The following is a 15,590-nucleotide window of genomic DNA, read 5'->3' as shown; positions in this document are numbered from 1 at the left end:
TGCTTCCCTTCTTCAACCTCCCATCTTCCTCCCTCTCACACACACCTTCTCTACCATTCTTTTGCACATTTGCCTCCTTCCTCCTTCTTACCATGTCAATTGTGATCCTTGAGATGCCTCTCCTCAACCTGGGCTGGAGTGTGAGGGGACCTCTTCTTGTAAGGGGCAAGATGCAAAGTAGCAGAACACTCTCTAATTTACTGTGGTTACTTCCCTTATGTCTAATGAACACAGGCATCTGTCTACTGATCTCTGTGCTGTGGGCTGCTAAGGGTTAATGGTGGCACTGACTTCTGGGCTACTGCGTTACCTGACTGCAGCACCAAAAGTGATTTATGCTATTATTTTCTTTGGGGGTTAATTAGGGGCTTGAGAAACTAAAGGGCTGTCAGTGCTAGCTGGAATTGGTCTAGTGCAGCCAGGGGAGAGCAGTCATCCCTCACAGAGTTCTGCCAATATATCTTTGTCCTGAACATCAATACCTTCAGCTTCCACCCCTCAGTGTGACAGACAGCCCTCCACTCTGACCTCCAGCTACCCTGTTGTCTTGGCATATAGACTTTGCTGCTCTGCTGAGTCCTGCCACTTCTACCTGGCAGCTTTCACACTCCTCTGTTATCTTCTCCTTACCTAAGCTTGCCAATAATGCCCATTGATGGACAGGGAAAATTCGCGTGGCATTCTCTCAGAGCCAAGGAAGAGGTATCTCCCGTTGGTATCTCTTACAACTGAGAACTGCCAGTTTTCCTTCCTCTAGCTGCCTAGGGCTTGCTAAGACCGGAGAAGCCAACACAGGCTATGGTTGACCCTACCTCTTTGCCCAGATCTTCACGGATAACTTGCTCAATCTCCTGTCTGGTGCTCTGTGGGGCCTGGCTGTGCAGCACTTTGAGGGTGCGGGTGTACTCCTCAGGCAGCAGGTAGTCAAGCGCTCCCAGATGCTGTCCCACCTTGATGAAGGTGCCTCGGTTGGAGCAGCACAACTCCCGGAGGCGCTCAGCAGAGCGCAAGTGCACCTGCGAAGAGACCAGAACATCAGCTAAGCCCTTTTGCTGTCTGCTACATGCACATGCCCACACACATATCTTTTATTTGTCCAGTATTTAAGCAGACCAAGGATTTCCTTTCTTCATTTTGGGCATCATCATCTAACGTGTGTTGGTTAAGTATTAGGACTCTGGCTGGGCTGAACCAGACCAGGACAAGATGCTCCAGAGTATAAAGGGCTTTGACACTTGTTTGTACAGGCACCATGATCAGTGACAGCACATTAGTTTTTGGCTCATCCTTGCAGAGAATAAGATGGCTAGTCATAGGGTAGCATTACTTTTGTTACTGTCATACATCACTATGATGCACAGTTTGGGAATCCCTCGTCAAAAGACAAAAGTCAGTACCACAACTATTATGCTAGACTCGTAGTGTGAGTGCAGAGAATTAAAGTGAGAGGAAAACCACAGATACCATCCCAGAAAATTACAGGAACTTGGAAGAAGAGTCTGTTAAAAATCAAAATTACAGATGTCTATTTGGCAGTGAGGACAGTATGTGGGCAGTCCTTCATCTCCCTCACCTCATTCGGACATACACAAGGGGAAATTACATCCCTTCAGTCCAGCCAGGTCTTGGTCTTACTGCTTACATTGCCAATAAGGTCTGCAGCGACAATGGTTTGAGCAACTAAGAATTAGAAGACTTGCCAGCTATGCTCACTATGGCCAAAATGCAACTACCAAATGACAAAACCCATCACCAACCACTTGCCTGGTCTGAATTTTAGGTCTTGGGGTTCATTTTGCTCAAGAATAGGCCAGCCACCACATCCTTCAGTGACAGTGATTTATTCTGCCTTTATTACTCTCACTAGAAAAGCCTTCTGACAAGGACACAGCTATATTGAATATTTAATGAACTTCAGATAAGTTTACTCTGATACATTAATAAAACCTAAGCAAATCAATAACAAAAAATAACTGTGCACCCATCTTCTGTTAACGCTTGACACCTATCTGCATGAAGGCTCCCAATTCCTCTGGCTTCTGTGTCAGAAGTCATTGAAGGTCAAATCCCGTGTCTGCAGTCCTCATCTGCCCGAAACTCTGTGGTGAGGGGCTGCACCAAAAGCCTCAAAGTACGTGGCAGAAAGGAACAACACAAAAAACATTCATGAACACCACACACCCCCACCCCATTCAGTGGCTGGTTTTGCCCTCTTGCAAAGCGGTGCCATGAGTGTCCCGCATTTGGGAACATGCCAGGGGACAGACTGGGTGCTGAGCTGCAAGTGCACAAAACACAGGCCTAGGGGAGTGTGAGGAGAAAGCCTAATGTGCAAGTCTCACACTCAGCATGAGACTTGACAGTCTGATGCACGCACACACTTTCCTAGGTGGAGGCATACAGGCAAGTGTAACTCATGCTAGGTGAGTGAGCTTCACCCAGCATACTGCTGGCTCAAAAACACTTGAAAATACATAGGCAGCAAATAACATCCATGAGCCCGCCTGAAGTCTCCCACATTATTGTCCTGCATTTTAAAACAGCTCCTCTGTAACAAGCCTCTGCACTGGCTCTTTCCCTACTCTCCTCTCCTGTGTGTAGCAGTGGCAAAAGCAGGCCAAAAGGGAACAAGGAAAGGAAGCTGTAAAAGTAGATGAAAAAGCAAGTAAACCAGAGAGGGAGTAATGGGATGAAAGAGAAAGGCAGTGGGAGAGAGGGAGTCAGAGCAGCTGGGTAGTTTGTCACAGCACTGTGAGTGCAGCCCATTACAGGGAAATAGTTTTTATGCAGCTCAAATTACCACCCTCTGCCCACTGCCTCCAGCTGTGGAGGAAACCCCCTGCCAGCAGTGAAGGGTAAGGGGAGTGGTGGCCAGCCACCTCCCCTCAAGGTGTTGGGCAGGCATAGCCAAAGGCACAGCAGGAAACAGGGGCAAGGCTCCTTGCAGATGTATTCCAAAAACCCAGCACTGAGCTCAGCACAGAGCTCTGTGACCTCCCACAGGCACAGAGGAGCCCATCAAATGACTCCAGGCTGCAGCAGGGCTTAGGGCAGAGCAGCAGCAACCCTGGGGCTGCAGCACAGTGATGGGTGTCAGGCTGGGCAGCCAGCTCAGGACAGAGGTGCTGGCTCCAATGCACTACCCATCCCACAAGGATCACCAAGGGAGATTTAAAAAACGGAATGGAAAACTCATGTAGCTAAAAATGCAACTGGTTGTAGGCACGCTTAGATACAGAGTGTATCTTCATGTTGGCCACTGCTGAGAAGGAGGCAGAAATAGCTCCTTTCCTCTAGCACAAGCCGAGACGAAATTCTGGCCTTCCCAAACTTATCCACACTGATGAGGATATGGGTGGTCTTATGGACACAGCAGTCCAGGCCAGGAGAGACAAGAGGATCCTTACAGAGGGCTCTAGGAACAAAACAGAACAAAACCCCCATGCACAGCATCCTCCACCATGCTCTCTCAACTGGCTTGGCTACGACTCCTAAGAGACAGCTGCCCTGGCTGGCTGGCTGGACCAGGGAATGCCAGCTCCTGCACCTGCTAGAGAGACAGAAGATGGCCAGGCAACTTGTCTCAGAAGGAGGAAATCTATCTATGCAGCCCAACATTTTACAAAACTCCAGGCTGCATTAGAGACAGAAGTACAGTGAGCATGAAGCAGGACTGTGAACGCAGCTTTTAAGGTCTCTTTTCTTATCAGCCAGGTCAGGGTTTTTAGCACGAAAGTATTCCTAATGCTATCTATTAATTTCTTGGTTCTCCCCATGCTAGGTCACAGTCCAGATGCAGCATTTGTTTCTCTGATAGATGACATTTCCCTCATCATAGGTAAAGTAAGAGTGTCACATTCTTACTACAGTGCCCAACACTATTGACCCACGTTTCTGTTCTACCCTGGAGAAGATACAAGTTAGATGGAATCCCAGAATGAATCAGAACTTTTCTTCAAAAAATCTCACAAGATGCTGCTCTTTGTTGCACAAGCAATACTTCAAAGACTCTATCAGCAAAAAGCACTGGACACAATAGATAGTTTTATACGAACCTGCTTGTACGTATCATGCCTAGGAGCACACTGCAGAGAAAGGAAGCATTTCATGTACTGAGAAATATCAAGAATAAGATTCCCTCAGGAAGCCCTTCAGATCACAAATGCTGTCTGTGTATATGTCTCTTTCCTCAGTCCACATGGGCATCTCTTTTGTCTTAAACCCCTTCCCCAAATTTCAGCAGGACAAATTCTACATTGACCCATAGCATGGCTATCAGACTCCCGTAGTTTACCTAAACCCTGGGAGATTGGGATTGACTATTAAAACTTTGAAAGTAACAACTGTCAGCTATGGAGAGGAGGCACCTCTAGCATGAAGCACATGCTCAGCAAGCAGAGTTGCAAAGTAGTACTTCTTAATTTACCCAGGAACGTATAAGCAGACCTGGCTTCTCATGTCATTTGGATGCTTTTCAAGGAGCCTATATTCACAGAGACATTGGTAAAGAACTGCTCTTCAGAACATCAGATGTGTAGGTACCATAAATTGGCAGATGCTAATCAGGTCTTAAAATAAAGGAATTAATTTAGAAGAAAATAAATACCTGTTAAAATATATCAGTGAAAATTTCAGCATCTGGTGACAGACCTGGTGGCAAAAGGGCTCAGAAAGGCCACTAAAGAAAGTAAAGTAAATGGTGGAAGCCACTCCTCACATGAAATGTTTCAGAAAAGTTATCCCAACTCTGAAGGGCGTACTCTTAGTTGGCAAAACGTGAAATGAGGATTAGGAATGCAGAGAGAAAATTTGAAATGCAATTAGTCAAAGTCATAACAAACAAGTTACCAGAAAATCCTGGTGATGAGTGCTGCCTTCAGGAACACTGTAAACACAGACATCTCACAAAGGACATCATGCTGGATTTTGCCCAGAGGACAGGGTTTGAAAAGCTGCTCCTCCTCGCACCTCCATATTGGAGAGCGCTCTCATACAGGTGAGCAGGAACAGCTCTGTACCATGTGGTGCCCGCTCACATCCCACCTACTCCCTGCTTGAGCAAGGAAAAGCAGGTACTTCTGCTGCAGGCAGTTCCCTGCATGGAGTAGGATGCTGAGGAGGAGCCTTCCCATCGCTGCTTACAGTGGAGATACATTGTCCAAGACAGTATTTCAAGAAAAGTATCTCCAGAAAATACCTTGAAAACTTCAATCATATAAAAATTAGAGATTAATGCAAAAAGTAGCTGAAAAGTTAATAATTGTAATAAAAAGGAGACCTCACATTAAAACCATTAACTTCCAGAGGACTGAAAGGGAATAAGTGTTGCCCTGCTTTTAAGGAAAATCCAGACTAAACTGGGAAATTATAGTCCTGCAAGCTTTATTTCTATATCAACTAAATTAGTTGAGACAATAATTACAGAGAGTACTAAAAATCATCTAGCTAAATGTGATATGACTGAAAAAATAAGCCAACAGGGATTTTGACAGGAACAAAATCATTCTTCACCAGTCCATTAAAATACTGTAAAGATGTTAATACAATGGTCAATAGCAAAGAGATATTTATTGGGACTTTCAAGTGGCTTTCAATACATTTCCTCACAAAGAGTGAAAAGAAAACTCAGTAATTACTGGAGATGCAAGAACATCACTTGTTTTATCCCATTCCCAGCTCAAAAGCCCAGCACTATGGACAGCAGCAGTGAGAGACTTTCCAGTTAGGACAAGGCTGCAACATTTAGTGTTGGTTTCACCACAGTTTCATTTCAACCTGCTCTGAGCTCTTTCAGACCAGATGATACTGCAGAAACCCTGTCTATCTTAGCATCTGCATCGTTGTTATTTCCAGTAAGGCTGAACTAGCACTGGCAACAGAGAAACATGATGAAAAGGTAAACAGGTCCAGGTGGTGCCCAGAAGGCAGAAAAAGCTCTCTACTATAAATGGGTTGACCTGCATTACTGTCAAAAACAAACAGCAGAGTGTCCCATTTCACCTGTTCTTACACCAAGGTTTAATTTCCCTGATAGTGATCTGGCAAAGGAGAGAACAGTGCAGTGACAAAAACTCCACGAGATGCAACAGATATTATTCACCACCATGGAAAAATAAGCCCTGCCATGTCCCTACCAAAGATAGGTGAACAATCAATACACCTGGAAATCACCCTCAGTGTAGATGGCTGCAAGGTTACACATTTTTACACCCCATTTTGCACAATACAGCATTAACCAGTGGCACTCTTTCACAGGACAGAGAAGCCAAAGCTTAATGGAATTGAGAAAGTCTTTGGATATCTACGATAACAAACAACCATACCTGATTTTATATGGAGCTTTTCATCTCTAAAAGTGCTTTTACAAAGCTCTTTACAAAACTCAGGATCCCTATTCCCCATTTTACAGACTCATAAGAACATTACAGGTAATAAAATGTCTGAAGGGCTTTACACACTCTTGCTCAAGACATCAAGACAGAAATTACCTTACTCTCTGGCCACAATGAGAGACAGAATGCAAACAGGGTGCATTATCAGAATCTTTAAAGAACCTACTTGGTGTATCCAGCTCCCAAATTATGGTTAAATCTTCTGCTGCGGTTAATCTGTTTCCAAGGATCTTCCATATTTACTAAGTTACCTGCCATTGCAAGGACTTGGGATATTGGTGATTGACTCTTGTTTTCTTCCCACAGAACAGCAGAACTGCTGCTTATGGTCTTTCACATTTAGCCCTTGGGATTCAGAGAAGAACCTTGTGGCACACAGTGGGTGGGAGCACCCCAAGCATATATGCTGTCAGACATCCTGGACAAGAAAGCTCTTCCAGGAATGCCTGCAGTAGCAGGAGACTGGCCTGGAATAGCCAGGCTGTCCCCTGGACTCCCTACAGAGGGAAGAGAGGATGTTATCACACCTTTGTGGTGGGTATCCCCAAAACACAGTAAGCTGGAGAGGGAGAGAAGACATGTCAGAGAAGACAGGAAAGAAACCTGGTCATAGTCCTTTTCTCTTTCACCCCTGATAATGACAGGGTCATATGCCCACAACTGGTAAAACTACAGAAGAGCTTTAGATGACTCGGGACAACACAAACCAGAGAGGAATGAAAGGATGTCCATCTCAATTTAATGCAGTGAGAAACTGAAATCAATGGCCAAAAAAACAGGAAAGGTTTAGAGAGGATACAGCTACCGATGATGTGAATAGGGTACTTGGGTGCTTTAAGAACAGCAATACAAAACCTAGAGCCCATTTCAATAACAGTGTAGTTGTGTCTAAGGGGCTGTTATCTCCTCTTCCTACAAATCTGAATAAGCATACAGTTAATATAAACTACTATAGCCTTCACTAACACTATCAGCCTGGTAATCAAACTGACTGACAGCAAGGATGCTGCAGGGAGACACACAGCTCTAAATGGAATTGTTATTGCTTCCTTTTTGTATTATCTTTCCTACTTACCTTTTACAAAAGCTCATTCCTAAGCACACTAGATATTTCCCATTCAAACGCTTCCTTATACTAATACTAGCTGATCATATGGCTGCTGATAGACATATCCATGTCTTTGGAATTGGAACAACTGGTACCTCACTACCTAAAAATTCACTATTTGTGTAAGTTATGTATAACCCAATCAAGATCCTTCAGAAATTCTGGCACAAAAGTTCATTGGCGGTGGGACAGAAAGGAAGTGAGAAAGAAAGCTTTATAGCTTGGAAAGGATAAAGGATGGAGATGATCCCCCAGAATAATGTGGCAATTTCTTAACTTCTCAGTTTCACAAGCACAGAAACAAGGAGTCGCACAATTAGCAGGATGGCCAATAAACTCTGTACTAATGGAAGGATATACACAGTAAGCCTGTGTCAGACAGCTGAAATATGGTGTTAGTGCTGTGGCCTTATATCAGCAGTGCTACAAGCAGCTGAATTTAAAGCAAACACATTTCATGAATTGTGCAAAACTTCCCTGGAGATCACAAGGGATTTTTCCAAACCTAGGCCAACACATTTTATGCTGAGCAGATATGCAAGCTCCCACCTTCCAAGCCACCAGGACTCTGAATTTCCACACACAAGCACACACAGACACTGACCTCCCACCTATGCCCACAGTCTTCCCGCTAATACCGTGATTCACAACTTGCTTCATACAGGTGACTAAAGGGTGGCCTAGCAACAAACCCCTATTCTGAGATGTCACTTGGTTCAGGACACATTTACACTAGGCTGAGGTCCACCTCTTCGGCCAGTTACTCCTCAACTTGCTCTGGAGAGGAGGAAGCAGGGTCACTCAACTGCAGCACAGAGCATCAGCAGTCACCTTGCTGAACCCTGCCCTTGCTGGCTGCTGCATACACAACCAGCACCAATTGCCTGCTTGTGTTCCATCTCCATTTTACTCCAAGCTCGGTCATTTGTGCTCTGATTATCTCTCATTACTGACGACCTTGCTGTAATGAGTTTTAATCTGCCTCGTATTAATTAGAAACATTTTCATTAGCCAGCTCAATTTTAGGTAAATAGCTAATAGAAGCAACTGAGCTGCAATTAGTTATCTGTGGGGCAGTTCAGGATAAAAATCAGAAGAGAGCAGCTGTTTCCCCTCTAGACACCTCTGTGATATAATGCACTATTCTGTGTAAGTATCCTGAGCTGGGAGAACAAGGAGCACAGGGAAGGGCTGGTCAGACATAAAGGGAAATAACATTCTAAAATAACTGGGCTGTAGCACTTCTGTGCCTACAGCATTACCTGTATATTCTCTCCCACTACTAGTTCCAGATCTATCTGTTGAATAAAGGAATATGAGAGTCAAGCTGAGTCTCCTACACCCACAGACATCACCTTCATTGAACAAGGTTCTGCTCTTGAGGCTGTTTCACCCTGTGACTGTTCAACAGGTCCTTCACACTGGCTCTCTTGTGGGGCATATACATTAATATGAATGGTACTTACATATGAGGGTAAGATCAGATCAGATTTGCACAAGACAGAAGGACCAGACACATGTATACACAGATGTATAATACTTGCAAAGGCAGCAGGTTCACAAAACTGCACTCAGTGCCTTGTTGTCCTGATAGTGCTGGTATACAACCAGATCTGTCCTGCGCTCCATTGCAGAGAACCCAAGGAGGACAGAAAGTAATTCAACAGCACATCTGCAGAAGGCACTGAGACATTTACAGAAGCTGCAATGAAATTAGGCACATGTCTTGATCCATTGATCACAGTGCCTGCAGCTCCTGTTAAGGAGGCAGGTGAAATAATAATAAATTTGACACAGCATCTCTCAAAATTTGGCTAATAAAATTAATTCAGCTCAGCTTGGATTAGACCATGTGGGATGCCAGTGAAAACAACATGAGTGCTATAAACACACCATCTTAAATGGAGTTGTGCTTAGCAGTGGTGGGGGCTCTCAGCCATCAGTCCTACTAAGCCCTGTTCCAATTGCTATTTTCGGTTGCTGTAAGAAACAATATCAACTAAGATGTGTGTTACATTCAAGAGTGTTCCCTAAACAGGAGCTGCTGACACACTCTACAGAAACCACAGACTACTGAATAAACAGCAAGAGACGATGTGCAGTAAAAGTGACCTGAAGGGAGAACACTCTCCAGACAGCTATGTCCACGTAAGGAGACATTGGAAAGGAAGTGAGGGATGGTCTTCCTCCATGGGGAGGGTGGGGAGAAGAGTTCTAACAAAGCTGCAGTAGGAATTAGCTGTCACTGAAGCTGACACAGTTATGGCTATAACTTCAAAGCTAAGTGAAGGATCCTAGCAGCAGGAATGAAGATGGAGATCTGACAGCCTCTTCCCTTAGTCCCCACAATCCATCCTACAATAAAATGGAGCTGGAAAAGCCATGGACTCTACAGAAAGCCCAAACAGACAAAAGATACACTGAAAGACACTGAAAGATAAGTTTTATCAGGATGCATGGCCCAAGCACCAAAGAAAAGATTGAGAAAGCTCAGCTAAGTCTCATCTAGTTCAGCAGCTGAGGGTCAAGACAGGGTAGCTCCACACAGTCTGCTCTCTTACTGTGGGTGTGCAGAAAAGAAGGACGCGCAGAGGCAGCCGTTGCAGCTGGAGGGGAGAAATAGTCACATCCACTTTGTCAACGCTGAAGAATGTGGGCTGACATTTTTCTCTTCCCAACAGTTGAATCCCACCCTACCAGCTGCACGTCACAGCTGACCTCCAGTCAGGACCTATCTGAGTCAACGTCAGGCGATTAAATCGTGCAGCAGCAGCTTCTCCCCCTTGTACATATGCAACTCCTCTCCTGACAGGTCACTCCAACGGCCACAGGAGCAGAGCAAGCAGGCTCCCTCTCTTACAGCCATGGGGACACACGCCAGCATTCAGCTGGGTGACAGAACCCAGAAAGAAGGGTTTCCATTTGCAGTCTCTCTAAAAAGAGTACAGCCCCTTACCAAACCGACAGAGGTAGATTCCTTTCCCCTTCTTTAATCTGAGAAGCTCTGACCTTTAAAGTACAGACCTCTTCCCACAGGAACAGGATGCCTGAAGAGGAAGGAGACAGTAACACATGAAATACCTATAAGTGATTAAGTTGGATTGACAAGGAAGTCAAGAAAGATAACAACGATGGGATTACACTGTCAATTCCAAAAAACTGCAGTGACTGTCACAGCACCACATCCAACAGAGAGTGCCAGTAAGTCATCACCGATGGCAAAGTGCAGTTCTACTTTTAAAAGTGCCTATGTTGAAAAAAAAAACCAAAACAAACACAGAATGTCCCCTTGTTACTCAGCAGGTCTGTTCCCTTTAGGGCATCAGTCAGAGCTGCTGACTTCAGTGAAAAAATATATATAAATAACTCCAGCTTTTTCATCTAGTTGACACTACACAGCTCCACACCAAGAAAGACAGCTGGTGTCCATTAGCATCCCAGCAATGTCACCAGTATGGGAGGCTGAGCTGGTGTCCCTTCTGATTCATATACAATCAATAGACTTGTTAAACTGCAATTAGAAGGTCAGATCCTTCCTTGCAGCCACTCATGTGCTTTCTCACTGAAAACAATAGGTTTCTGCAGGTGTTAAGGGAAGGGGAATCTGGAAAAAATTGGCTTTGTGGGGCCAGTGAAGGCAGCATTTGGTCTACCGAATCGTTATGGATGCTGGAAACACAAGGAAGAGAGAGAACCTACATTGGCTTTGAGAGGACCACTTTAAAATAGCATGAGATAGCAGTTTAATGAAGTAAAAGATAAATATCTGACATGGCACCAAACTGAGATGAACAAAAGGAGAGCCCGGGTGAGGCCGCATGTTGATTATTCATTATCCAGAGTAGATTGCTTTTGCTCCCACAATAAGAAGAAGGAATTACCCCCAGCAGTACCAGAGGCAACTCCCTTTACTGCAGCTGGTATCACAATGAACAACACTGTACATGCCTCCCCTGCACTTGGCTGTGCCTCACAAACGCTGTGAGGGGAATAAAACTGAGATCATCTTTATATACAATTATATATTCAACATTTTGCCCTTATCATTGCCAGTTGTTGAGTTTTCCCTCTCATCTTAGAGATGAATGAGCATCCATGAGGCAGGGATGCTACATTTGTAAATGCCAAACATAAGAACCTAAAGTAAAATAGTCAGTAAAGCTGTTGGATGTCTTGTCACACTCTAATTTTAAGGAAAACAGTGTCCTTCCACCTGTAGACTCACTGTCAGTCATTACTTTATTTACAAGGAATTGGGTGCAACAGAAAACTTTACCAGTATATGAGGAGCTGTGCATACAGACAAGAAGAAAAGGAGCAGAAAGCCTCCACCTGCAGGTTACTGATCTCATCCAGGATCAGTGTTTCTGGTCAATATTTAAGAGTGGTTCAGTCTACAACATTATAGAATAGATTTCTGCACTATTGCCTGTGAAGGGACATCCCTACGTTTATCCTCCATCCTTCCAGAGAAGCAACTACAAACATCAGGAAAGGTGCTTTATCGAGTAAAAATCTAGGGTGGCTTTTCTTGATTTAAAAGATGCTTATTACCACAGCTCTCCTGTGCAAGTACCCCAAAGGGCAGGGTAAGGGAAGCCTAGTCCATCACTACTCACTTGCAACTTTAGTGGGGAGAAAGCCGCATATTGGGCAGCATTTGCCACAATTTTAAAAAGAAAGCACCATCTAGGAATCCAGATGTTTCAGTCTGAATCTGACATAAGCAAAAGTTAACACTGCTTTGCAGAATGGGGAGAATATAGTACAAGAGGCTAATACTGGACACGAAAAAACAAAGATGACACTGCACTGGAGATAACAAGCAAGAGGCAATCTCCTTTGACAGGCTAGTCAAAGATGGCTAATGTCTAGCCTTGGCTAGAAGGCAAACAGTTAACTCAAGACAGAAGGCAATTGGTGCAAAACCTGACACAACAATAATACTGACAAAGATCTTCCAAAGAATCAGACCTTGTTGGCAAAGTACAATCAGCACTGTGTATATTCCCAAAGACAAAATTTGCATGCCAAAAAGGACCATAGAGAATTATCACAACACAAGATGGATATAAAGCAAAGAAATGAAATCAGATGCTAGTAATCCAAAACCAATGCTATCTAGGACCTCTAGCCTCAAATATTTAATATTAAAGCATTTACATATTTCACACAGAGAGACAGAGATCCCATGAAGAAGAATGAAGTCACAGTGAAACTGGGAGTTGATGTCAGCAGCCAGGAGAAGATGGAAAATGGGGTAAACATGGTCTTGATTTGGTCTCTGGAAAAGAGTGGAGCTTCACTGTTCTCTCATTAAGGAGATCATGGCACGGAAGGGAGCTGTGCATTGATTACCACTGAAGATTGGCTCCCTTTCTGGACAGGGACAGAGTGCTGCAGGGACAAGCACTTGGCTAGAGATGGTAAGACGGAACTCAATCCTAACTACAGAGATCCTTTGATGAGTGACTACTGCCTGACTTGAGGGAGTGAGACTTGAGTGAGACATCAAGGCAAAGCTGGCAACATGAACAGGCCTGTGGTGGAGCTTCTTTAAATCTACATTATGCCTATTCTGAAGCCTAAAATTGGCTCCTTCTTAACTGTTTGCTCATCAACACCTGGCATTCACTAGCATCCCATAGTAGCCAGTCGGCTATGAGATACATACCTGTATATATAGTGCCTCTTTGAAAGCACAGTTACCAAGTCTACGTGGATTGCTGTCCCGATTACACATACCTTGGGTGAGCTTCTAAACACAGTAATGAGAAATACAGAGTCTTCCTCCTCTCAGCATTGACACAATGCTTCAGTCATGGGGAGGCAAGGTGCCTCAATCCCCTCTACTATAGGAAGGCAGCCATCTTTGGGCCACACCACAACAGTTCCCAGAAAGCACCCCACAAGAATAACTTGGAGCAGGTAGTCTGCAACTTCCAGGGCCACATGAGCAGGTGGAACATCACTGGCCACTTGGAACTCAACCAGCCCATCAGATTTGATCTCCCTGACAGAGAGAACCCTTAGTGGCAATAAAGCAGTCCAGATAATTATTATGTGTCTTGTTCTAAAATCCATAAAATCCACAAGTCCAGCACTCCTCACTTCCAAGCCTTCATGACACTGCTCAACCATGATGCAGAGAGAAGACACTGGTCTGATACTAACCATGAAGACCTCCCTTCCATATGGCAATGCCCAGACTCAAGCTCATTTTGGGACATAATATTGGGAAACCAAAAGCTCAATAAAAGCGTGCTTGGAAATCCATTCTATACTCTAGTCCTACTTTTGCAAATCCCCCATTTCCAAAAAAAAATATGTTGGCTTACAGAGAAGCATGTGTTTCTAGCAGTTGTATGGGAGCCGCTAGATTTTACTGTTCATTTGCCTAAAAGAAGAAAAAGAAATCTCCTCTGTTGGCCTATTAATCTGTCATAACGAGATCCTTCATAATTAGTTTGTCCTGAACAGTTGCTTTGTAACAGTAGTGAGAGAATATTTCAGGAATGGCAATTACTTCTGGTGTCAAAATGATGGGGAAAACAAATGTTCAACCATCAACTAAATGCAGTGCCTTTTCCACTCCCACCCGATGGTGGGTGACAGCACTGCACATCAGAATTACAGTGCGGTTAATTACTTGGCATGTTGCAACTGAGAATTCATTTCCCCTCTTGAGATGAAATTTGTTGAGCAATGCAGGTGGAAGGAGGGGCATCTGCCATTGGGATGGGGGTCATGTGAGGAAATGGTCTTATTGATACAATGCTGCTTCTTTAATTTACTACACATACGTCCAACAATTTTAAGCAGTGAGCACTATTTAAAGGAACTTTATTACCTACGCATATATCCCACCATTTCAAAGATTTTGCAAAAGGACAGAGCTTGACTTCTTTCTCGTTGCTTTATTTAAATTTAGTATCCTTCAAATAAAATTCATGTCTGTATTAGTCTTTCCATACTATCCAAACTAATATGAAATACAATGGGTTTCTTGGCTGTTTGTAAATGGAAGAGTTCCTTGGGTTGTGAGCTCACTGGATTTCAGCATGTTATGGGACCTGACATCTGACTGTTTCTGGTGTGAGATTTCCAGGAATGAAGCTAAGGCATTCACAGTGTGCAGCTCACCTCCTCAGATGAGTACCAAGCTCTGCCAGATCTAAGAATCCTATTCCAGAAAGGGAATAGGAAGGGGAAACCTGCTGTCTTGGCTGTCATTGACACAAGTGTGCAAAACCACAGCCTGAGAGCTGTCCTGCCTGGGAGAGCTGTCCTGCCTGGGAGAGCTGTCCTGCCTGGGAGAGCTGTCCTGCCTGGGAGAGCTGTCCTGCCTGGGTTTGGCACCTGGGTCTCAGTTCTCTCAGAAAATTAAGATCCTGGTAAATCTTTCCCACATAAATTACTAAGGAATGCAAGGCCAGGTGGGGTAAACCTGTATCCAATCTGCCAGCAGCATGGCGGGGGGTCAGGGAAGTGGTAGCCAGGGCTGAGGCACCAGTGGGGAGAGGTAAGGGCAGAGCTGGAGGAAGCAGGAAGCTGATTCAGGCCTGGTAGAGGATGGCAGCGCAAGTGAACAGAGGTCAGCTGTGCAGGGCGAGTGTGGGAAACTGTATGAGTTCAGATGGGGATACACCAGGAGAGATGCACACATGAAGCTCCTTCTGCATCTATTTTGCTCAGTCCTCAACCACATTACCAAGCACTTGCTACCCTAAAATCAAAACACAGGTTTAAAAGAATTAAACATCATCCTCACTCCTGATACAGATTCAGTCCCTAGCCTGTAGCCTTTGGGGAGAGTGGAAGTCAAGGAAAGTTGTAGTGGATCTAAACTTGCCAGTCAGGGAGACAAGCGGTACCAGCTTCTGGGAGCCCCTTTCATGCATGAAGTTGCAGCCACCTCATCTTCAAGCACACAGCCCCAAACAAGCACCTGCTCAGGGTGAGGAAAGCGTAGTTCTAGTTAATGGCCTTGCTGTTTCCTCGCTCCCCATCACTCAAGAGCCATCATTTCAATTTAATAACATTCCCCTGTCAAGGATCACCACTCTGTATATTGGCAGGGAATAACCCCC

The 15,590-nt window shown here is 44.5% G+C and overlaps 1 protein-coding gene across 11 annotated transcripts in view; it reads right to left on the bottom strand.

The window, feature by feature from the left end:
- Positions 1 to 15,590, bottom strand: part of ADCK1 (aarF domain containing kinase 1) — a 79,683-nt gene that overhangs the window by 48,748 nt on the left and 15,345 nt on the right. For 10 of the 11 annotated variants that reach the window (XM_032691478.1, XM_032691482.1, XM_032691476.1 and 7 more), the window contains one exon: positions 813 to 1,016. The exons of the other annotated variant lie outside the window; for it this stretch is intronic. In XM_032691478.1, coding sequence (XP_032547369.1) covers positions 813 to 1,016 — 204 coding nt within the window. The remainder of the gene's footprint in view (positions 1 to 812; positions 1,017 to 15,590) is intronic. 11 annotated transcript variants of the gene reach the window in all.

This window comes from Chiroxiphia lanceolata, chromosome 6, assembly GCF_009829145.1.
Source record: "Chiroxiphia lanceolata isolate bChiLan1 chromosome 6, bChiLan1.pri, whole genome shotgun sequence".
Lineage (NCBI taxonomy): Eukaryota > Metazoa > Chordata > Aves > Passeriformes > Pipridae > Chiroxiphia > Chiroxiphia lanceolata.
This window is presented reverse-complemented; position numbering and strand designations above follow the sequence as displayed.